The following is a 22,943-nucleotide window of genomic DNA, read 5'->3' on the forward strand; positions in this document are numbered from 1 at the left end:
CGCCCGTACTGCGCAGCATGTCGTTGTAGGCGTTGTCGGCGATGGAGTAGATGTGCGGTGGAGCCTCGGAGCGCCGCTTCCCCTTGTAGGCCGCCACCACGGGCGCAGTGTAGACCGGCAGCCATTTGTAGGGGTTGATGGTGACGCAGAAGAGCCCCGAGTAGGTCTGTGGGTGGGAAGAGGGTGGCTGAGGTGACGGGGAGCCCCGGCAGCCCTCCTCCTCACAGTGGAGGGGGGGGAGGTGGGGACCCCCCAGCGGCAGTGGCTTACGTAGATCATCCAGTGGGAGTAGCGACGCTTGAGGTTGTAGAGCACGGAGGCCTCGTTGAGATGCGTCAGCATGGCCATGTCTTCGATCATGTCGAACTTGGGGGGGTTCATGGCCTGCAGCTCATCCTCCTTCACCACCCGCGTCTGCCAGAGCGACATGGCGGCACTGGGCTCAGACCCAGCACGGCCTCCAACCCTACATCATCTTAGCTCCACTATGGAGACATTTCCCTGCAGGTGCTACCTCTGCCCCGCGGGATCCTTCTGCCCTCCTGGAGGGGAGGACGGGGGAACAGGCACAGCCGCTGTATAGTGCTCAGCACCCCTTGTCCCATCAGAGAGGTCTGTGGTTATTTGGGCAGACAGCTGAAGTGCATACCCCACCACTTTGAGCTGGATCCATTTAATCCTGCAAATCCCAGCCTTGAGGAACTATCACCTTACATATCTGGATGCAAGGACCTGGATTTAGCAAATGGGCTTGTTAATGCATCTGAAACAAAATCTTTCTGAGATTATTTTTTTTTAATAGGTGAGCATTAAGCACAGGGTGTTGAAAGGTGTTAGATGTTAAAAGAAGGGAAATAGATGGAAGACAAGAGTGGGGTTTGTCTCTTGAAACTGTTTCTGTTGGAAGTGAGATCCAGAGGCAGCAGGTACAGCTTCAGGTTTTGCAAATCCATGACAAATTTTAACACAAACATTTTCAGAGATTTTGGAAACTGCTTTGTTTGCAGAATCTGAAGATCTTGAACCAAAGCATGTAAAAAGGCAAAGTAAGATTTCAAATTGATGCTCCCCTCCACAGTAAGTTACCTTTCATAGGAGGAATTTTTTATTATTATTTTTTTTTCTCCAATTTCAGACAAAAACCTTTTCAAAACCTTGGCACATTTCAAAGGCAATTAGGTGTAATTAAGTTAGGCAGGCACAAGCAGTTCTCGGTGCCACGAAATGTAGCTGAGAAACAAACACAACCACATCTACCGGTTACTGCCAGGTCAGCACCTGGTTCTTTTTCCCCATTTTATACCAGTGAGAGTCTCTCCATGGCAGCAGTGTTGCCATGCACTTCGCATAGCTGAGAAGGAGATATTAATTTGCAGCTATTTGTAATGGATGTTGTTCTTTGCCTGTTCTTTGTTCCCCAAACAGTGCCGCTTAATCTACTGCAAATCCAGGCTAAAACAAGCAAGATCTGTCTCCTTACCTCTGATTTTTACCTCCAAGATTAGCAAGGCAACAGTTCAGCATTGCAACGGGATGTGCTGGAGCTGACTGCTGTCCCCTTCTCCCTCCTGGCTCAGTACCCCGGGTTTGAAAGCAAACATTTGGTGGGGGATGCTGAGCGGCTGGCACGCACTGGAAGTCCTTGGCCTACAGTGTGCTGACACTGTGCAGTGACAAACCCATGGGCAGCCCTCGGGGGACAACTGAGTGCCGAGTGGGGATGGGTTCTCATGGACATCTTGGCTGGGCTCAGACGTGATCTTGTCACGCATATCCCCCCTCCACACATAGTTGCAAGCCCTTGGAAAAGGAAAGGTATTTTGCTTACTTGCTTATCTTTAGTTTCCACAGTGACTTTGCCACCGGTGCTTTCTTTGATTTCCACTTCAATGTAAGCTTCTTTCTCATCCGGGATCCAAGCACGCTTTTTCCCTGGGGAGGAGGCAGGGAAGGAAGAGAAAAGAAGGGAAAGGATAGAAGAAGGAAGAAGAAAAGAAGAGAAAAGGAAGGGAAAGGGCAGAGAGAGAAGGAAGGGAATAGCAGAGAGAAAAAGGGGAATGGAGGTAAAAGGAAGGGAGTGGAGGTAAAGGGAAGGGAAGGGAAGGGAAGGGAAGGGAAGGGAAAAGATATGTTGATGTGTAGAAAACTATTTTAAAGTGTCAACTGAATGCTGTGTGAATAATGTGGAAGAACAGTGATTATTTCTTCCTACACTCTTGGTGATAGGAGTGAGGATTTCTTTGCCTTTTCCATGTTTGGCAGCTGTTTATTTTGCCTGGGTCAAATGTATGAATGAAGTCTGCTGTTTCCCATGTGTTTGCAGGCAAACTGTAATAAAAAAGGAAGGTGAGAAGAAGTGAAACTCCCCTGGTTTGCTGTGTCAGAAGGCACAGGGCAGAGTGGGATGGCTTAGAGCAAGTTTCCAATAGAGGTGGAGGAGGTTTTGCCACCACCAGTCCTTCAGCCCGTCTCCCTCAGTCTCCTACCCCTCACAGGGTCACAGGAGATGATGGGCCACCTCCTCCCACTGCTCAGCCAGCAAGGGGACACTCAGAAACCTTCTGAGATCCTTCTGTTCTCTGGGGTGCTGGGGGCAATTCTGCAGCACCTGCAACATCTCAGGGAGCAGACCCAGGGAAAGGATGGGAATATCTCCACTGAGAGCCACAACCAAGGGCTTGGTGCTTACCATCAAATGGGATTGTCTGGAGCTTCAGCTGTTCTGTGTAGCTTTTCCGGAGGTATTCAGCAGCCTCCCCAAACTCGCTCATGTCCAGCATAGACATCTTGTCTGGCTGGAGGAGGACTTGCCAACAGCAAAAGAAGAATGAAAGATACCTGAACGCTGAAAGGAGGGAAGGGGCAAGAAGTCAGTGCACAGAGAAGGCACCTACCGCTGGGCTGCTATCAGCGATGTGCAGTCACCAAACATGCTCTTGATGTTAGAGAGTGAGAGAAGACAGCGACAATACTAGCAAACAATAACCATAATAACAACACAATCACTGCATGCTTTCCCTTCTGCTGCTGTCAGCCCTGCTGTGCAAGCCTGTATCACATTGGTGTCAAAATCAACACTTGTGTTTAGGGCTTGGCGAGACGTTGTTAGTGGCACCTATTTTCTTGACAAAGCCAGCTAAAAGCTACTTCAGCTCTACAGACCTGCTGGAGCCTTGGTGCTCTGCACAAGGCTCCTCTGTAAAGGAGCCATGTTCATTCTGCCGAGCAATCTTGCAGGATGATAAAAGCAAGAATGGAGGCATGATTCCCTTGGAAGACCTATTCTAGAGGACCGTGCTGACAGCTGCTTGGAAAGACACTTTTACAACACTGCTTTCTAACATCCATCTAATGCAACGTCCCGCAGCAGGACGCCGAAATGACAGCACTGTCAGGAGCAAAACCAGTGCTGCTAGCAGGCATGTTGGCAAAGCACACAAATTATAGAAAAATGCTCTTGGTTCAGCGTCATCCCACCCTGTGCCCACAGTCAGTCCCCGTCCTGCAGAAACATCCACCCTGCAGAGGTGAGGAGGGTTAGTAGCGGAAGAGAAGCGCGCACACAGACATGCTCTTTATTACTAACCTTAGTGATAGGACTGAGTGGCTGTGTGCATGCCGCAAAGCCCCTTTTTATTGTGTCTGTCAAGGTCAGAGTGGGAAAAGATATGTCAGAAATTCCCATGTGTCATGTCCACACAGCTCCATTGGTGCTGCTGTCCCACTGCCCGGAGAGACACAAAAGGCAAACTTCGCTTTTATCTCCCTGCAAATGCAGCCTGGTTATTTTTACTCCTGTATTGTCAGGCGAACACAAAGGCAGAGAGAGGGACTGCAGTCCCTGCAGGCAGTGCAGCTCTGCAAACCAACAAGGAGTGCAGCACTGAGAGCTTTGCTTTCTGCCTCCCTGGGTCAGCACACCCGAACCTCTGGCTGAGCACTGGTCCAATTGCTCCTCATCAAACAGCCCAGGAGTGGAGAACCAAGACAAGGGGCTCAGGGCTGGCCCCTACTGCTTACCCACTTGCCTTCTTCCCCAAGGGTTTGCCTGGTTCACCCAGCCACAACAGACCCTTCCCATTTAGCACCAAAAGTCACAATTTGCTTTACTGGTAAGTGAAATGTAATGGTTTTGCCAGGAACTGATTCTGAGAGGATTCTGTCCATCACTAAACACCCAAACCCTGCTCCCAAAGCATACACACCGCAGTGAGGGAGCTTGCTTCCTGTCTAGGAAGGATTAAAAATCCCTCTGTACAGAGGGGCTGCTGAGTTTCCCCCATATCATTTTACCCAGGCTGGCTCCAAAGACTCCACAGGCAATGCAGTGATCACCACCCAAAGCACAGCTCTGTCCTGACAGCACCACCATGAGCTCAAAACGCCTTGCCACCATGGTAGCAGGCAGTCTCTGAAGAAAGAAGTGAGTCTAACTAGAGAAGTGATGGGAACGGTGTCTGGCTGGGGACAGCTGATTGCTATTCCCCTCCTCAGCAGGAGGAACATCAGTGCTGAACTGTCCCTTGGCTCCCCACTCCAGTGGTCATGTCCTGGATATGCAGAAATGACAAACAAACCCATTTAAATGACTCTGGAGTGATGGAGGAGAACTGCAGACCTGTCCCTGTGGCTTGAGCCCCAGCGGAGGGGAGGGATTGGCATTGCTTTCATTAACTGCACGGTATAATGTAAAGGCTTTGCACGGTACCAGTCTTCCCCATGAATTAAAATGGAGAAGAGTCTGTAGGCATGTTCTTTTGGCACTAACGAGATGACTTGGAGCCCATCAGGTGGAGCAGTCTACAAGCCCCCACCACCCTGTCCCATGTGGACACCCTCCCACCAGGTTGGTGGACCAGAAGCCCATGACTCTGTCAGGATTTGGGAGCAGCTGATGCAGAGCTGGAATCCATGATACGACTACTGCACCTCCCTTGGGGAAACCATCGAGGAAACACCGACCCTGAGATCCCATTTGGCCACGGTGTCACAGAGGCATTAAACCTTGCCAAGATGGCAGTGTTGCCATGTCAGGAAGAGCAGCAGGCGTTTGTAGACCACGGGTTCCTCTGAGGTCACCCTGGTGGTCTTCTGCTTTGTCCTGGGCTCGGAGTCAGGTTTCCACCCACACCCTGGAGGGGCCCAAGGCCTTTGGTACCTTTGCCATGAGTGCCCCGGCAGTGGGATGAGCTCCTGGCCCAGGCCTACCAGCTGCCCAAGCCTTGTACATTCTTCTCAGGGCACGTACCCGTCCCGTGCTCTGCTCACCCCCTCCCTGCCTTATCTTTAAAGAGATTTTATTTTTGGAGATTCCTTCTGCAGTTCCTTCTGTTCGCCCTAGTTTCTCTCCCTCTTTGAAGATGTTCCAGCAGGGTCCATCAAAGGCTGAGCAGATCTGTAGAAAGGAAAATGTGGAATGGTCACTGGCAGCTGCTGAAATGCACTTCCTGTGGGTTTGGGTGTTTTCAGAGCTGGCCTTTGTGATGTGGTTTTAAGAGTGGTAGGAAGCTCATCCTCACATTGCTGGCCAGGCCTGAGCTGTGCCCTGCTCAGACAGGTGCAAAGCAGCATCCTCTGCAGGGCGGCAGGGTGGAACCCCACCAGCACAGTAGGGAGCCCACAGTTTTATCTGCAGCAGAGAGGATTTGCTTTAGGCTATCAGCCTGCTTGGCCAGCCCACAGCTCTCCACAGCCATCTTCAGCACTGTGAGCATCTCTCCAGCCATTGAGGCTCCCCTGTTTTTCCTTCTGTAGCTCTCTGCTTGACATGTTGGCATCCTGTGAGATGATGGATGAGGATGGGGCTCCTCAGCTGTGCCCCTGAAGGCTGGATAAGTGTCTCCTCATGGGCTGGGACACCACCAGCACCCAACTGTTGAGTGTTTTGCAGTCAGATCAGCTCCTTGCTGGACCCAGAGATCCATGGGGTGCTGGGGGACTCAGCCACTCCCAGGTGATCCCCCTTCTGCTCCCTGACCCCATCGGAGGAATGCTTCCCGTTAGCGGTCGCTGATAAGAGGCAGGAAGGAGAATTACTCTCCGTGTTGGGCAGTTTGTTAGAGGTTTTCACACTTAACATATCACCGCTATCAGCTCCCTGAAATGCACAGGAGAGGAGTGCAAAGGCGGCTGTTTAGATAAAGACAATCTGCAGAAGGGCTATTTTGGGCATATTTCCATCCAGCGGGAATGTCTGCACACAGGCGGGGCTGACAGCCCAGCACTGCCATCCGACAGCATCTCTCCAGTCAGCCTAGGGCTGCAAGGCTCCCTCCAAAGCAAATGCCTGCTCTGCAAAGCACTTTTTCACCAAAAAGCCTTTGGGAACAGATGCGAAATTGCTGCTGCTCGCTGTGGCAAAAGGCTTGGGCAGCAAGAGGACCTGAGCACTGTACTTCCAGTGCATGCAAGAAATGAATATCCAAGATGAATATCAGGACTGAGAATGTATCTGGAGGAAACAAGACTTGATAAATTGGCTAGAATTTGCAAGCAGAGTTCTGGGAAGTTCTCATTCAGGCACCAGATCACCTGGAGGTGGAGAGAACTGGAGAGTTTTATTTGTTCACTTTGATTTTCCCTGCTCTGAGGTTCTAGGGACTTCCTTCTCCTAGGTCTGAAAGACCCAGCATCTATTTAGCAGCAAGAGTTGTACTGAATGCTGCAAACATCACAGGAATGTGTGAGCTGACTTCAGTGAAGATGCTTGGGGTTTTGGCAATGCATTTCAAAAAGAGAGAAAAGAGCCTCTTGCCCCAGTCATCTGAACATTTAATAACACCTCAACTGCAGCTGGCTGCAAGGACAGGTCCTGGCACACAGCAGCTGTTAGAAATCAGGTCCATGAGCTGCCTTAGTCGTGATTTCCAACACATTTCTGCACAGTGTGGGACAGGATACATGCTGCGCCCACAGCACCCAGCTGCTCAGCCCTTGCTCTCTCCACTTCTCACACATCCTCGTTGCTCCATGGGAAGCTCCATCAGAGCCGTGCTGAGGAGACAGCTGACAGAATTGAGCATGCTGCACTGGGATGCGCTGCATGGCCTCAGCATTTGTTTCCTTGGCTTTGCAGAAGCTGTGGCTCTGCTCTCCTAGCCCATCAGCCCAGTTTTCTGTTTGCTGCATGCTCAGGCACTGCTTAGTTCTTTCCCCTCTTATTGTGCTTGGTCAGCAAGCCTCTTGCTTGATGAAACTCAGCTTGTCTTATGACAAGGGACGATTGTTCAGGACAAAGTGGCAACAACCACGGGAGTTTTTCATGGGACCTGGTAGGCTTGGCTCTTCCTTAAGACTGACTGCCATCTGGAAGGGAGCAATATTCCTGAACGTCCCCATGCTGTGGCAGACCTCCCTACATCACTGTGGCCCATTAGATGGTCACAGCAAGAAAGTGGCTCACTCCAGGCTGCCAAGCAGGCTGTGACCTGGTGAAAGCAGGAGATTGTGGTGACCAGGCAGGACTTCTCCTTCTTGGCCAGGGAAGCAGATCCTTCACATCTGCTGGTGTCCCAGACCCACACAAAAGGATGTGGCAGGGTCTTGCCCAGTCCTGTGTTGAGAACATACATTCACAGCATCTTGGCTGAGTCACAGAAGACCCAGAAATGTCTGGTGGCACCTCTCAGCTTCTGCTCAGCATTTTGAGGGGCTGCTGCTGTCCCCCACAGTTGGTGCACGCTGCTCCATCCAGGGATCCAAGCTGAGCATTTAATTCTCCAGATTGGTGTGTATGCCCAATTCCAGGTTTCCAGTCTGGATGCACCCTGTTAGGACAGCAGCTTGCAGAAAGCAGCTTTCCCTTACAAGTCCCCTGGGACCAGGAAAGTCCTGTCCCATGGCTTTTTGGGCTATAGGACTACCCTGAGCAACCTGGTGCAGCAGCAGAGGTGGACACAGCCTGAACTGTCACCTGTTTGTTGGCTGCTGAGTGAAATAAACCTCCCAGAAAGCACCCCAGAGGGCAGATCCTGGTGCTGCAGGAACCATAGGTCAATGGGTCCACTAAGAAGGAGTGGTGAGGCATTGGCACAGGCTGCCCAGGGAAGTGGTGGAGTCACTGTAGCTGGAGGTTTTCAAGAAAAGGGTAGATGTGGCACTTGAGGACACAGTTTAGAGGTGTGGTGATGGTGGATTGGTTAGATTAGATCTTAGTGGTCTTTTCCAACCTTGGTGAGTCCATGATTCTATTCCACGGTCCTATACATGGCCAGTGTGGTGGCTGCTGGCGAGCCATGGAGAAGGCGATGAGCATTTGGGGCCATGATCCAGGGCAGGCTGCTGGGAGGCATGTGTGCACATCTGCATCCTGGAGCTTGTGCTCTTCTCTGGGAAGTGACAGCACAGCCAACCTCAGGTGGAAGGTGATGCTTTGGTTTTCCGGGTCCCACTGGATCACTCGCAGCCCGGTTCAGTGCTATTTACACCTCACTCCATGGCTGCTCCATGGCACAGAAAGGCCTGGTGGAAGAGCTAAGGAAGTGAAATTACTTTGGGGAAGAAATGACACTACTCATTTATAAATAACTCGGGTTTCATTGATCTTTTAGATGCTCCCTTGGCAGAGAGTCCAATGTCATCGCTCCAGTCATGCAGACAATACTTGGGTATTGTTTTATTCTCAGTTACAGGGAAAAGGACAGCACCAGCTGCCTCGCTATCTTTAGCCCATGAGAGCACCCCTCAATTGTTCTGCACTTCAAACAATAGGCACACGTGTGGAGGGTTTAAGATTGCTGGCCTTAGCAGAGCATTTCATATTGAAATGCAGCCTCGGAGACAATAGATTTCTTTCATGCCCTTGCTCAAGCTGGTATTCCTATGACGGAGAAGCCAGGGTGCAGGAGCTCTGCCTTGTTTTCCTCCGGCAGGATGGGCCAGCGAGGGGGCTGGGCTCCTGCGAGCTCCATCCACAAAAATAGCCCTATTGTTCTGCCTCTATTTGGCTGGTGTGGAACATCACATCATCCTCTCCGCTCGCAGGGTCAAACCAGTGGCTCTCTTACTACTCCATTGCAAAATGTGTTTCAGCACCGGCATGCGAACATCTCAAGATACAACAGCGTCGGCCAAAACCCCTTGAGTTGGTTTCTCTGCAGCTGGAACTGCAGCAAAGCAGAAGGAGGGGATTTTTTTTAACAGGGTACCAGGGGAAGCGAGCATGGAGGACGAGCACTGCTTGGAAGGCAGCAGCTCGGTGAGCACCAGCAGCTGCATCGTATCGAATGCCTGCATGCCTCGGCAGCACGGCCGGCTCACAGCCCACCCTGCAGTGCTTGCATCCCAAGCACCTGGGCACGCTGTGGGCATCACAGGCTTGGTATGGGGCTGCTGGGGATGGACCCTCCTCTGAGGGGAACAAGAAGAGCAGCATTGGCTGAGAGCCATTTATACCCCCCTTGCTGAAGCTGATTTGTATTGAGTTTCACTTCTCTGATCCCTGAGCAGCCTTCGAGAGCAGACACAGCACCCCAAAGCCACAAAGCTCATCTTGGAAGGCTCTGATAAAGCCAGAAGACAGGCTTACAAACATAAAGCGCTTTTCTTTTAAACTTTGCAGGACTCTATTTTTAGCAAATAAAGATAACGTCCCAGTTGCTGTTGTTCATCTTTTGTTGCATGGAACATGCCAAATACTTACCATGTCTGCCATGTTTTTTTTATCATTTAACCTTCTCCAAGCTGCACTGTGGCTCCCTCGCGCTGCAGCAGAGATTATGGGCTATCTGCATGTGCTCTTCACAGAATGGCTTAGGTTGGTGTGGACCTTAAAGATCATCTAGTTCCAGCCCCCTGCCACGGGCAGGGCTGCCAACCGCCAGATCAGGCTGCCCAGGATCACATCCAACCTGGCTTTGCGTGCCTCCAGAGATGGGGCATCCACAACCTCCTGGGCAAGCCATTCTGCATCCGCCCTAGATTAGTTAGGAAAGATCTCATTTCTCCAGACTGAATTTGGAAAAAGGGAACAGAAGGCAAGGCAGAGCTCCCTACCAAAAGAGCTTTTCCAGCCTGAGCAGGCTGTGTTCATTCTGGGCGCTGTGAATACAGGGCAGCACCTTTCCCAACTCTCCTGAAATGAAACTGGACTGCATTTTGCAATGCTTTGATTAGGAACTGCAGCCTACCATGTCCTTCCTTTACTCTCACAGCAAGCAGGGAGCAGAACAGACTTGGGCCCTGCCAGGAGAACTGAGAGGGCAATGCTACTGCCTGCATGCACCCAACATGTCCTACATCCACCCTGTCCTATACCCAACATGTCCTACACCCATCCCATCCTATACCCAACATGTCCTACACCCATCCCGTCCTATACCCAACATGTCCTACATCCATCCCGTCCTATACCCAACATGTCCTACATCCATCCCGTCCTATACCCAACATGTCCTACATCCATCCCATCCTATACCCAACATGTCCTACACCCATCCCGTCCTATACCCAACATGTCCTACACCCATCCCATCCTATACCCAACATGTCCTACAACCATCCCATCCTTTACCCAACATGTCTTACATCCATCCTATCCTATACCCAACATGTCCTACATCCACTGCTTCACCCCAACATGTCCTACACCCAACACATCCTATACCCAGTGTATTCTACACACAATGCATCTTAAACCCAACACGCCCTGCACCCAACACCACCCAAAGCCCTACACCAGCCGGACGCAAAGACGCTGCCTCACCCCCCCCATACCAAGCACGCATGCGCGCCCTAAGCTCCGCCCTCCTCCCTGACTTCTTTGTTCCACGCTGATAGGTCGGTGATGCTGCCAATCGGCTGGCTTTTAGAGGCGGGGCCAGGCTATTGTCCAATCGCCTTGAAGAAGGCGGGGCAGCCCGCGAGCGCAGGAAGCAGGTACGGGTTGGGGTGTGCGGCGTGCGGGCTGTAGGGGGTTATCTATGGGGGTGTGGGGTGCAAGGGGGGACTGAGATGCTATGGGGTTCAGGGGTCTGGAGGGCTATGGGGAGCTGTGGGATGCAGGGTGGCTGAGGTGTTCAGGGGGCTATGGGGGCTGTGGGGTGCAGGGAGGCTATGGGGGATTCGCGAACCATGGGGTGAAGGGGGCAGTGGGGGACTGAAGGGACATGAAATGCAAGGGGGGGTTTGGGATGCAGGATGCCTGTAGGATGCAGAAGGGCTGTAGGCAGTGGTGGGGGACGTGGGTTGCAGGGGGGCTGGAGGAGCTGGATGCAAGTTATGGGGTTCAGAGGCTGTCAGCTGAGGCATGGTGTCCATGGGGAGATGTGGGGTGCTGGATACACCAGTGGGGCCAGGGCAGGCTCTGCCACTCCTCACCCCAGCCAGGGCTGCTCAGTGGCTGTGAGTGACCCTGTGGTGCCTCAGCATGGCGGGGCCGTGGGACGTGGTGCTGCGGGATGAGGCTGCCCTGAGGCAGGCAGCAGTGGTGGCGATGGATGCGGCGCTGCTGGAGGGCGTGCTGATGCGCACCGATGCTGAGCCCAACGCCTCCGAGGTAAGTGTAGTCCCCCCTGCCCCCAGAGCCGCACAGCCCCACACCAAGGCACTGCTGTTGTGCCCCTGCAGGTGGTGAGCTGTGCACCCTTCACGCTGCTGCCCTCGGCCGTGCCCCGTGCCCTGTTTGAGCAGGCCTATGCTGTACAGCGGGACTTCAACCTGCTGGTGGATGCCATCAGCCGGGACAAGGAGTTCCTGGAGCGCACCCTGGCCAGGTAACGTGTTGCAGGCTGCATTTAGTGGAATGCAGAATCGTGGATTCGTTGAAGAGAGTCATTAAGGCTGGTAAATGCCTCAAAGATTGTCTAGTCCAACCGTCAACCCACCATGCCCACTAACCCACATCGCTCAGTGCCACATCTTCACACCTCCAGGGACAGTCACTCCACCACCTCCCTGGGCAGCTGTGCCACTGCATCCTTGCTCTTTCAGAGAAGATATTTCTCCTAATATCCAACCTAAATGTTAAGTAGGAATTATGTATCATCTCTGCAGGAATTCTCTTCTTTGCTGTTTTTTTTTGTCCTAACGTTCATTTCCATCAAGTCTCTGTGATTTGAGGTCTCCTTGGGCCAGCAGTTGGCTGCCTGCAGTGACTTCTGCCTCACCAGTGCCTGAGCCTTGTGGCTTCTCGCTTCACTGGCAGCGGGGCTGTGAATTTAAGTAGCTGGAGGCTTCCTTAAGTCCTGCCTGTAGCAGCTTGCTTTGGTCTTGTCTGCACTTGTTGGCAGTTGGCTGCTTGCGGCCGAAGCCTTAAGTTGCCTTACATTGTGTCACGGGAAGTTCAGCTTGGAGATCAGGAGAAATTTTTTCTCAGAAAGAATAGTTCTGCATTGGAACAAAGATGAGTTGGTACAGTCACTGTCCCTGGAGGTGTTCAAGTAATGTGGAGGTATGGCACTGACAGACATGGGTAGTGGGCATGGTGGGATGGGTTGGGATTGGAGTGGATGATCTTAGAGGTCTTCTGCAACCTTAATGATTCTGTGATTCTGTGAAGTACTCAGCACTGCAGCACACAAAACTCAGAGACCCAGCAGGACAGGCATCTGGTGCAGCCCCTGAGCTGTGTGTGCAGGCACGGGGATGCCTCTGGGTCCTTCCCTGTACCTGCAGAACTCTGTCGTGTTCCTTTGCTTTTGATCTGCGCTGTCTCTGCCCCACATCCCCACACACTGCGCCAGGAATGTCCCCAGCAGGGTTTCTTAGTGCCTCTGTAGTGCTGTGAGAGGACTGACCTGGTCCTGCTGTCCCTCCAGCACCATCAAAGTGGATGAGTTCACGGCACGGCTCTTCAGGATCCACCAGCAGGTTCTGGAGGAAGGGCTGGCACAGGTAGGCTGCAGCAGGGTGGGTGGGCTGCCTCTGTGGGTGCAGTCAGGGGGAGGTGCATGGAGCCCCTCAGATGGGTGTGGGGTCACTGCTAAGCAGTGTTGGACAGAGCCAAGGCCTTTCACAGCAAAGAGCCCAAGGAGCTGGGAGGGAAGGGAATAAGGACAGCTGACTTCAATTGGCTAGAGGGATATTCCATGTCAGATGGCATCACGTGGAAGGAGTTTTCAAGGGAGTGGGAGTTCATTTCACTCTTGTTCACTTGCTGGAGGCTAGCTGGGCATCAGTCAGGGGATGCTGAGCAATTGCTTGTTCATCACTCGTTATATACATTATATATAGTCATAATTATTTATGCTTTTCCTTGTTCTCTTAGTAGATGGCTTTATCTCAACCCACGAGTTCCGTTTTGTTTTGATTCTCTCCCCCATCACACCGGGAATGGAGGGAGCGAGCAAGCAGCTGCGTGGTGCTAAGCCACCTGCTGGGTGGATGCAGGGCCCCACCTCACTCCCTCCCCTCCGTCTCAGTCTGTGTTTTTAGGCATCAACCGCTCTGACTACATGTTTGACTGCGGGGCAGCCAGCCCACCGGCGCTGAAGCAGATTGAGATCAACACCATCGCTGCCAGCTTCGGTGGCCTCGCCTCCCGCACCGCTGCCGTGCATGGGTATGGAGCAGCTGCGGCCCGTCCCGTGCCCCAGCATAGAACCGTGGTGCCTGGGGCCAGGTCTGGAGCCGCTCCTGTCGTGCAGGCGGGTGCTCAGAGTGCTGGGGAAGCCTGAGGAGGCGGCGAGGTTGCTGCCCAATGACCCTGCCCAGGGGCTGGCCATGGGCATCGCCAAGGCCTGGGAGCTGTACGGCTCGCCGAGGTGAGTGCTGCCAGCTCCTGGAGCTGCACATACTTAGTTTACAGCTGTAGTTCTCAGACAATGTTGTTGGTTTAATGACCCTGATAGAGCCCAGCCTCTTCCTGCCTTTTCCCTTTGTGTGTGCCCAGCATGTGGTGGTGTCACAGCCAGTCCTGCTCTCTGTGCCAGGCCACAGAACTGCTGCAGGAGGCTCACGGGAGATGTGCAGGCAGCCTGGATCACGGAGATCAGTGGTGGGTGAGCCTGGTGTGTGATCTCTTAAGTTAATGGTGCCCTGTGTCTCTTCCAGTGCTGCGGTGATGTTCCTGGTGGAGGAGGCCCAAAGGAATATTTTTGATCAGCGATGTGTGGAAAACAAGCTTTGGGACAGGTAAAGCAGAGTCTGTCTGCTTCTCAGTTGGCCACCTGTGCAAGGTTTAAGTTAAAACATGTCACGGGTTCCTGGCCTGTTGGAGGGCATGCTGTGGTGTGCAGCAGGGCTGTCCTTACCTTGGACTTCTCCCTGAGTTCTCTCAGCTTTCCTTTGCCAGCATCCTGCTCCAGCAGCACCAAAGCCACTGCTCTCCAGGAGTGGTTCCTTGCCACTGATGGGTCCTCAGAGCTGCTCCGGGGTGGCTTTGCTGCAGGCCGAGCCAATAAGGAGCAGAGCAGGGATACCGGTGGTCCTGTTTGCTTTCTAAGTTGGGATTGGGCAGAGGGTCTTCAGTAAAAGCTTAATTATTGAAGCTTCAGCCCCACTGGGAAGGGCTCTACAGATCTGTGGGGCTCTGGAGAAGGTGAGGTCAGAGGAGGCTGAGCCCCAGAGCTGAGCATGGTTGGGGGAAGAGCCCCACCAGGGACTCTGCAGGGCCACAGTGCCACTGTGTGGGGAGGGACGATAGAGCTGAAGGGAGGAGGTTCCCCAGGAAGCACTGGCTGGGAAGCCAGCAGTGAGCCTGTCCTGCAGGGATGACAGAGCAGAATGATCACTGGCTTCTTAGAAAAGCTTTAGGAAGTGAAAAGTGAGTGTGGAAGAATGCGGGATGTTCAGCACGTGCTGCTTCCTGCAGCATTTGAGCTGGGTGCTGGAAATGGAGCTGTTCTGTGAGCCTCTTGTGACCGCCCTGCTCCTCCTGCAGGAACATTCGGGTCATCAGGAGGCGGTTCCGGGACGTGTATGAGCAGGGCTCCCTGGATGACTCCCGGAGGCTCTACGTGTGAGTATGAGCGAGGTGCGCGCTCTGGCTCTGCACTGGGCATGCAGCTCTCAGCTGGAGTTGCTGGAAGGGTTTTGAGTGTAAAAAGTGACTTTCTGAGAGTGCAGGTCTCTTCTGTGCCTCAGGCTGCTGCTGCTTCAATTAGGGATTATGTGATTTTCACGGTGGTGGGACTTTGCATGCACACTTCAGTCTTTTGCAGCTAGAAGCCCTATTTCTGTCCCCCAAACCACAGCCTCTGTGCCCTACAGGGCCCTTTCTTCCTCTGTGCACATCTGCAGCACACCAGGCTGTTTCTGAGGTTTGCACTGACACATTTCCTGTTGACCCTTCACTTGATGCTTTGCCTGGGTCTGAGTTACCCGTGCTGGAGGAGGAAGCACCGTGTCTGTGGTGGGCACTGAGCATGCTCTGATTCTCACCCACGCAGGCAGCTGATGCCAAGTGTGACGTCTGTCCTATCTCCAGGCTAACATGCTTGGAGCTGCACGAGCCCAGAGGAAATTGTGGTTGCACGCCAATGTTTTTGTGTTGTTAGGCAGATTTTTTCCATGCTCTGACCTTTGGGGCCTCTGCCACGTTTAATTAATGAATACACTTGTCAGCGCCAGGCGGTTAAGGGAAAAGTATTGCAGTGCTTCCTCCGGAGCATCTTCCCCTTTCCATGAGTGCTGTCACATGGCAGTGGCCGTGCTGCGCTGTGTGGCTGAGGTTGGGGTGTGTGGTACCGTGATGCTGGCAGCTGTGCCCTGTCCTGAACCACCCTCAGATAAGGATCCTGTTCCCTCCCAGCCATAAGAATATGAGGCTGCTGAACAATGAGCTCCTGACCTCACTCTGGGCTGGGGGTGCCTGACTTATGGAGACTGTGCTTAGAGCAGGGCTTCCCATATCCCAGGTGCTGCTTCTTGAGGAACTCTGGAGGCAAAGCAGAAAGGGCAAACCCCGTCACACACTGCCTGTCTGGGCCTGTCAGCCCTACGTGCTGGGCTTTGGGCAGAGGAGCTGCTGGCTCTGATGGCTGCTGCTTTCTGTTCCAGGGGCGGCCAGGAGGTAGCAGTGGTGTACTACAGAGAGGGCTACGTGCCGAGCAACTACGATCAGCAGGTCAGCACCCACTGCTTGCTCCTAGAAGCTGTGGCAGGGGTTTGGAACACCCCATGGTCCTGTCCTGGGTGGGTTAGTCCTGCCCGGGTGGTGTTGGGATGCTGCCTGTCCCCACTGCTTGTGTGGTGCTCCTGTAGTAAGGAAAGCGGGTGGCTTCTTTCTGCAACCACCGTTCCTGTGGGCAGCTCCTGTCTGCAGCACTGAATCGCTGCTGAGCAGTGCAGGTTAATGCAGATTAGCTCATACTTAAAGGCTTGAACTACAAACCTTTTCCTGCCCTCAGTTATGCATTACGACTTGTAATAGCAGGTATGAACAATACAGAACAGCCCTTGCTGCTGTCTGGAAAGCAGCAGGGCACAGGGGAGGTGGCGGAGCAGCCTGGTATGTGCCGCTCCCAAGGGCTGTGGCAGATCCATGGGCGCAGCTCTGCTGGGATCAGAGTGCTGTCCCCATCCCAGCAGGCAGGGATCTCACATGGAGGGCTGAGCAGAAACAAGAGGAAGAAGCCTGGCTGCTGATGGGCTGATTGCTCTCCTCCTGTCTCAGAACTGGGAGGCACGGCTGCTGCTGGAGAGGTCGCGGGCAGTGAAGTGCCCTGACATTGCCACGCAGCTGGCTGGCACCAAGAAGGTGCAGCAAGAGCTGAGCCGCCCGGGGATGCTGGAGAAGCTGCTGCCTGGCCACGCTGAGGCTGTCAGACGCATCAGAGCAACATTTGCTGGGCTGTACTCGCTGGATGTGGTGAGTGGGATTGGAATGAGGGTGAAGAAGAGACACATGCTTGGCCTGCATGATGTAATGCCTTGGTTCAGAAACATCAGTGTTTTGCTGGCCTCGGGCCCCTGGTAGTCATGCTCAGAGAGGTCTCTGGAGAAGCTCCTGCTCCTGGCTGATGCTTTGCTGTTACCATCTTTCTTCCAGGGTGAAGAGGGTGACCGGATTGCTGCCACAGCTATCGCCAACCCTGAGCGGTTTGTGCTGAAACCACAGCGAGAAGGAGGAGGTATGAGCTGGAGTGGGTTCCCCTGGGTTTTGGTGTGGTTCACACTGTCCAGTGTTGCTGTGTCCTGTGATGGCTTCTGGTCCTGATCAGAGGGGTGAGAGGCAGGGTGGAGTGGCTTTGTGCCCACAGCAATGTATCACAGTAGTGAGGGAGTGCTGCTCCTGCTGAGCTCCAGTGCTGAGGGGGCAGGGCAGGCACCTGACCCATGTGTTCCACCTTCAGGGAACAACCTGTATGGTGAGGAGCTCAAGCAGGTCCTGGAGAGGATCAAAGACAGCCCTGAGAGAACCTCCTACATCCTGATGGACAAGATTGAGCCACAGCCAGCAGTGAATTATTTGTTGAGGGCACGCAGTCCCCTAAAGGCCTCCAAGTGCATCTCAGAGCTTGGTATTTTCGGTGTCTATGTCAGGTGAGTATCATGCAGTATGGAGTGCTTCCTATCCCTGCTCCTGTCTCAGAGGAACATCTCAGCAGCAGCCAGATGTTGCAGGATGGAGGGATAGGGACAGATGGCATTGGGTGGGATATGTGCCCAGGAGCAGCTTTCCAAACCCCAAAGTTGGGGTGTCCCATTCCCAGTTGCTGGAGGAACCTCCCAGCATCTGCACACAGCCCCACTCAGAAAGAGCTGAAGGTGGAAGTGGTCATCCTCAACCCTAAGTAGTTGCTGCTTTTGTTTAAAGCCCTTATAAGAGGATCCACAGAAACACTTTCATAGATTGAAACACTTATAGATTGAAGCCCTCCTACAACTTTTAGAAACAAAGGCACTCTGGCAGCATTCACAGCCCAGCACTGCTCCCGTGCGGAGCATTCCAGCCACCACAGCCCAGCCAAAGAAGGGCAGCATCACCAGCAGGAGCCACAACTCAGATTGTAGCAGATGGGAGAAATGCTGTGGGCTTTCTGCTCCACTACGCTTCCCCTCTGCCTTCTCTTTGCAGGCAGGGCACAGAGCTGGTGCTGAATGAGGCAGCCGGGCACCTGCTGCGGACGAAGGCAGTGGAGCACGCAGACGGCGGGGTGGTAGCTGGGGTGGCGGTGCTGGACACCCCCTACCTGGTGTGAGCTCCTCGTGCAGTGCCCACAGGGCTGGGCTGCCACAGGGTCGCTTCCCTCAGGGTGCAGCTAGTGAGGGGGGAAGGGCTGGAGAGAGCAGAAGGTTTTGCATTGGTTTGAAATGTGCTCTTGGAGGCTGCTGCAGCACTGGAGGTGACCCTGCTCAGTGCCAGTCCCAGTTTTGTTATGCTCCTATGCACGTGGGCAGGTGCCCTGCAGCAGTTTCCCCAAGCCTCCATCAGTGCCAGTGCATTCTGTTGGCTTCACCGTGGGACCAGCACTGAGGGATGACAAGATGCGTCTCACCCGGGTTTCCTGAATCAATGGGAAGAGCAGAGGGTGCTCCTGCCCATGGGCTCATGTCTGCAGTGCACCCCTCTTCCGCTCCAGCCCTGCTCAGCTGAGCAACTCCAGGTGTGACACAAAGTGCCCCTTCCTGGAATTGCCCTGGTGAAGCACCTAGGCAGCCTGAGCTCTGCTGCTCAGTGACTGCAGCGTGGCCTCATGCCTGTGTTTCTGATACCCTCTTGGCTGTGCCTACAGCCTGCAGTCCAGGTGCCTCAATCAAGCATTGATCTGCCACTATGCAGTGGTTCTTCTGTTCTGTGACTGATTCCACAATCTGTGGCTGGTGTTCAGTTGGGGGGCTTGATTACCCCACCAGAGATTAAAACATATGCTGAATCTAAATAAGGCTCTGGGGTCAGTTTTGTCTGAGAATAGCTATGCAAAGAGGGACACATATCTTAAATTGTACCTGGAGTGGGGGTAGCATGATGGACATTTTGCACGAGCTAGGCTGAGTGCAAGCTCTGGGATTTGCCCTTGGCTGAGCTGTCCCCAGCTTCAGGTGAAGCCATCAGGGCTGCTGGCTGCTCTGGGCTCTGCTCAAACTCCATCTTGTAGACAGAGCTGAGGTCACATTCTCCTTTACACGCTTGCTGCTCCGACACTGGAGGAGCTGGTTCTGCTCAACTTGGTCCCTGCAAAGCCATATTTATCTGACAAGCTGTGGTGGCAGCTGAGAGCTCACTGCAGCCCCTCAGTATCCTCCTCTCCTCCAAGCTCGGTTCCTGGTCCAGGTATGGCTTTTGGGCAGCTGCACACCTATGCATGGACGTTTCCTGGTCAACCTGGCAGCATCTGCTCTGTTCAACTAAGTCTGTGCAGCAGCATTCGAGATGTGTCCTGCACTGCAGCCCAGCATGAGCGGCCAATGCTGAGCTGCAGGTGTGAGGCACAATGCCCTCCAGGAGGAAATAGTCTGGTCTTAGTCCTTGGGTGTGCATTTTGCTGGAGGAGTGAGCAGGGAGAAGGCAAGGTCAGCTGCAGCCATGAGGAGCAGGAGGCGAGCACTGGAGCAGGGCTCTGGGCTCCTGGAGGCAGCATGTGCTGCTTTCTCCCTGGCGCTGCTCCTGCATCCATCCAGCACGTTGATGACACGTGGGTGTCACACAGTCTGGTGCTTTCCATCCACCTTGGTGGAATGATGTTGGCTGCGGACCAGGAGAAAATAAAGCACAGGCTCTGGCCCTGGAGCTTCTGCCCTCTGTCCAGTGTAGGGGCAGCACAGACTGAACCACAGCCTTGGGAACAGAGAAAAACATCAGCTGACACCGCTGCAGCCACATAAGCACCATCAGTGCTCAACCAAAACACAGGGATGAGTGTCTGTCCCACGCTGCTTCTGGCTTCCAGAACAGCTCCTGGTTACGGCACAGAGGTCTCCCCCTGGACTCCACACCAGACAAACATTTACAATGCACCTACCCCTACACATGCTCTAAATCTGTTTCTGTTTTGTTTTCTTGAATTTTTATTCCATTTTGCATAGAGTTCTAGCTGTCTCCAGCCAAAATTACACAACAGTAGTAACAGAGGAGGAGAACAGATGTAGGAACTCACGTCAAAGAAGTGGCACAATTCTGCAGAAGGGAGCAGTGGGTGGTATGTGGGACACAGGCACGACTGAGGTTATAGGTCACAGATACCATGCTGGTGAGAGCAGCAGGCAAGAAATGAGACTTGGGCAGCAGCTCTGCAGAGCACCTGCAACACCTGCCCTGGGCCTTGGAAGAGTTACCTCCTCCTTCCCAGCCAGCCAAACACCAGCTCAATTTAAAGGTAAAGCCTGTTGCAGCAAGATTTAAAGCTCATTTCTCCTTTGGTTTAAGTGTAGAAATCAAACAGCTCAGGTGTGATTTCAATACAGACATTACAAGGTATCTTTCCCAGCTCAATCCAGGGTTGACGTTCAATGTAATTAACTTGAGACTTGGGCTGGAGTTACTGTTTTCTCTCATCATCATAAAGTCATGCCAGATTTAAGCAGAAGTAACACACATTTGGTTGGTTTGCAGTGGGAAAGATACCTCTGCAGTGCTCTGTACCAAAGAGCTCTAAAAAAATCCAGCTAAAGCACAGAGCTCCCAAGCCTTACCTCATTCCCTTTCAGGTATGGGACCTGAGCTAGAAAACAGTGGATGCAAGACTAAAATGTTGTGCTTATGATGTGAGTGCTAAGTTTTCCCATAGCTCTGAGTAGAAAAGGAAGCTTACTCAGCATGCAGACAGTGGTAGATGAGCCTCCCTTGCCTGCCTTCATTGAGTAACTCCAGTACCACTTCTCCTACAACCTGCCCCCGGCTCCTTCCCACTAAGGGAACCAACTAAGGACACCAGGGTCCCTCAACTACACAAAGTTAATCAACACCCCCTCCCCCCCAAGAGAAAACAATAAAAATCAAGATCGAGGTGATGAAAACGGAGGAGCACAAGTCACAAATCCCTGTGTAAATGAGGCCAAACCTCAGATGTATGTTACTCATCTCTGATGTGACGTGCACGCTCCTCCAAGGCATGAACATGCTGGCAAGACGCAGCCTCTCCAGGGTCAGCCTTCCTTCATCTCTTAACATTTGTACATTCAATTTCAACAGGTGAAGGTTTCTTTCCCAAGGCAGACAGTGGTTACTTGAGGGACCTGCTCATTAGGACACTGCTGCTACAGTTCTGTTCAGCAGGCAGAAGTCATGCTGCTACAGTTTGGTGTCACATCTATTGTTGAAAAGCTGGTTTATAATGCCTGGGTTTACCAAGGTGGAGATGTCCCCCAGATCTCTGTCATTTTGGGCAATCTTCCTTAGTATCCGCCTGGTGATCTTTCCTGTAAGGACAACCATGCAAGAAAAGCAGAACTTAGGATCTCTTCAGCATCCCTAGCAAAAGTCAGTGCCCAGCCCTACTGCATCCCATATGCCCTAGGATTGCTCCCTGTGGGTCTGCCTGATCCCAGACAAACAATTCAGGGATAATTCCTTTCCACTGGCAGGAACTGACTGGTCCTCCCCAGCTGGGCGCCTTACCTGAACGGGTTTTGGGCAGGCTGGGGGCATACTGGATGTAATCAGGCGTTGCTATCGGTCCGATTTTTTCCCTGACTGCAAAATAAAAAAAAAATAATCTTCATTATAGGTACAGGAAGATCTTGCACATATTTTTCTGGCAGGATTACTGAGATCAGGCATGCAGAGCCCAGCTCCCAGGGCAGCCAGGTGCTCACACAGTGCAGGGCTCAGCACATCTTCCCAAAGGCAGCTGCACTCCAGTTCTCATTTTCTCCATTTCCAAGAGACCTCAATAATCTCCGTACCAATCACTGTGACCATTTTGACAGAGCAAGGATTGATTCTCTAATGTGTTCCTGCAGAGAAGAAAGTCCCATGGCAGGTCAGTCCCTGCTCTGGCAGCGCCCGCTGGCTGCAGGAGACAGGTTTGCAAACGTTCCCTTTTGCCTCCCAAAGTATCCAAACAGTTCTCAGATCAACCAGGGAGAGCCACAGGAACCATGCCCACCACTGCAAACAAAAGCTACCCAAGTTCTCCCTGCAATTGCCAGCTCCCAAGAGGTAGAGATGGCATCACATGAGCAGCCAAAGGCCAGGAGAACTAATTTTAGTCTTTGCCAGACGTGTTCTCTAATCAGAGGGGGCACCTTGATGCAGTTGTCCATGTTGCATTCCCCAGACTACACGCACCCTCATTTAAGCACCCAAGCCCTTAACCCCTCCACCCCCTGCTCAACACTGCCCTTCCTTGTGCAACAGCCTCCAACCTGTTTGGCTGTTACTACCTTGTTTTTTCAGCTCATCTGCCAGGTCCTTGGTGAATTCATGGCCATCTTTCAGGGTCACGAAGCAGTAGAGGCACTCGCCTTTCAGGGGATGTGGGTGGCTGACCACAGCGGCCTCAGAGACGGCTCCATGCCCAAGCAGAGCTGACTCCACTTCTGCAGTGCTCAGCAAGTGGCCTGGAAACAGAGAGGCAGAACACTGCAGAGCTGCATGGAGGCCTGCAGCCCCCCAGCAGCCAGGAGGAAGAGGTCTGCAAATGTAAAAAGCCCTGAGCTGTATGTTTGAGAGGACTGCTTTCACTCGCTTCTCTCTCCAGCTGTTTTCTCAAGCCCATTTTAGCAGTTCAGTGGTGTGGGCTGCCCCAGAGGGCTGCCAGGCGTCACTCACATGAGCTCAGGCTGCAGGGTGAGACTACCTCCCCTGGCTGTTCTCCTTTCCACCTTTAGGTTTCTTTCTTCGACAGGTCTGTGAATGGTTCACAGACACAGGATTACACAAATCACAGGCTGAGAAGGAGTTGGATTTGGTAAGAGGAGAGCTGCCCACAAGGTCAGCTGAGGAGGAAGAGGCTGGACCTGCGCTGCTCCAGGTCATTGCTGTGGAGATACGAAACAGAGCTTCCCAACACAAGGCTGGGGCACAACTCACTTTTGTATACTTCCTGCACCCACACTCTGTTATTCTGGGACTGCTGTCACAGAAAACCACAGGAAGGTGACCAACTCCCAAAATGATCAGC

The 22,943-nt window shown here is 52.9% G+C and overlaps 3 protein-coding genes across 6 annotated transcripts in view; 1 reads left to right on the forward strand and 2 right to left on the reverse strand.

The window, feature by feature from the left end:
• The window catches only part of LOC104913984 (myosin-7B-like), a 4,810-nt gene extending 1,940 nt beyond the window's left edge, over positions 1–2,870 (reverse strand). Inside the window, exons 1-4 of the mRNA XM_019622073.1 lie at positions 2,690–2,870; positions 1,829–1,932; positions 271–414; positions 4–166 (exon numbers count right to left, since the gene is read on the reverse strand). Coding sequence (XP_019477618.1) covers positions 4–166; positions 271–414; positions 1,829–1,932; positions 2,690–2,786 — 508 coding nt within the window. The 5' untranslated portion in view covers positions 2,787–2,870. The remainder of the gene's footprint in view (positions 1–3; positions 167–270; positions 415–1,828; positions 1,933–2,689) is intronic.
• A 7,936-nt stretch (positions 2,871–10,806) lies between these two features.
• Positions 10,807–18,761, forward strand: GSS (glutathione synthetase). 2 transcript variants are annotated; one of them, XR_002121037.2, is made up of 14 exons: positions 10,807–10,875; positions 11,365–11,494; positions 11,566–11,711; positions 12,756–12,831; positions 13,359–13,498; positions 13,584–13,700; positions 13,990–14,070; positions 14,819–14,896; positions 15,937–16,003; positions 16,553–16,747; positions 16,928–17,009; positions 17,232–17,421; positions 17,957–18,485; positions 18,615–18,761. XR_002121037.2 is itself a non-coding variant. In XM_010722271.3 (13 exons), the coding sequence occupies exons 2-13, from the start codon at positions 11,366–11,368 to the stop codon at positions 18,078–18,080; spliced, it is 1,425 nt and encodes a 474-aa protein (XP_010720573.1). In that variant the 5' UTR covers positions 10,807–10,875; position 11,365; the 3' UTR covers positions 18,081–18,761. The 2 variants fall into 2 exon arrangements, 1 of the variants encoding a protein (XP_010720573.1); XM_010722271.3 differs by having other exon boundaries at positions 17,957–18,761.
• Positions 18,762–19,853: 1,092 nt separating this feature from the next.
• ACSS2 (acyl-CoA synthetase short chain family member 2) overlaps positions 19,854–22,943 on the reverse strand; it is a 30,757-nt gene continuing 27,667 nt past the window's right edge. For all 3 annotated transcript variants that reach the window (XM_019622064.2, XM_010722273.3, XM_010722272.3), the window contains 3 exons: positions 22,204–22,380; positions 21,437–21,511; positions 19,854–21,237 (listed from right to left, as the gene is read on the reverse strand). In XM_019622064.2, the coding sequence (XP_019477609.1) occupies positions 21,110–21,237; positions 21,437–21,511; positions 22,204–22,380 (380 nt within the window). In that variant the 3' untranslated portion in view covers positions 19,854–21,109. The remainder of the gene's footprint in view (positions 21,238–21,436; positions 21,512–22,203; positions 22,381–22,943) is intronic.

Source organism: Meleagris gallopavo, chromosome 22 (assembly GCF_000146605.3).
Source record: "Meleagris gallopavo isolate NT-WF06-2002-E0010 breed Aviagen turkey brand Nicholas breeding stock chromosome 22, Turkey_5.1, whole genome shotgun sequence".
Classification (NCBI taxonomy): Eukaryota; Metazoa; Chordata; class Aves; order Galliformes; family Phasianidae; genus Meleagris; species Meleagris gallopavo.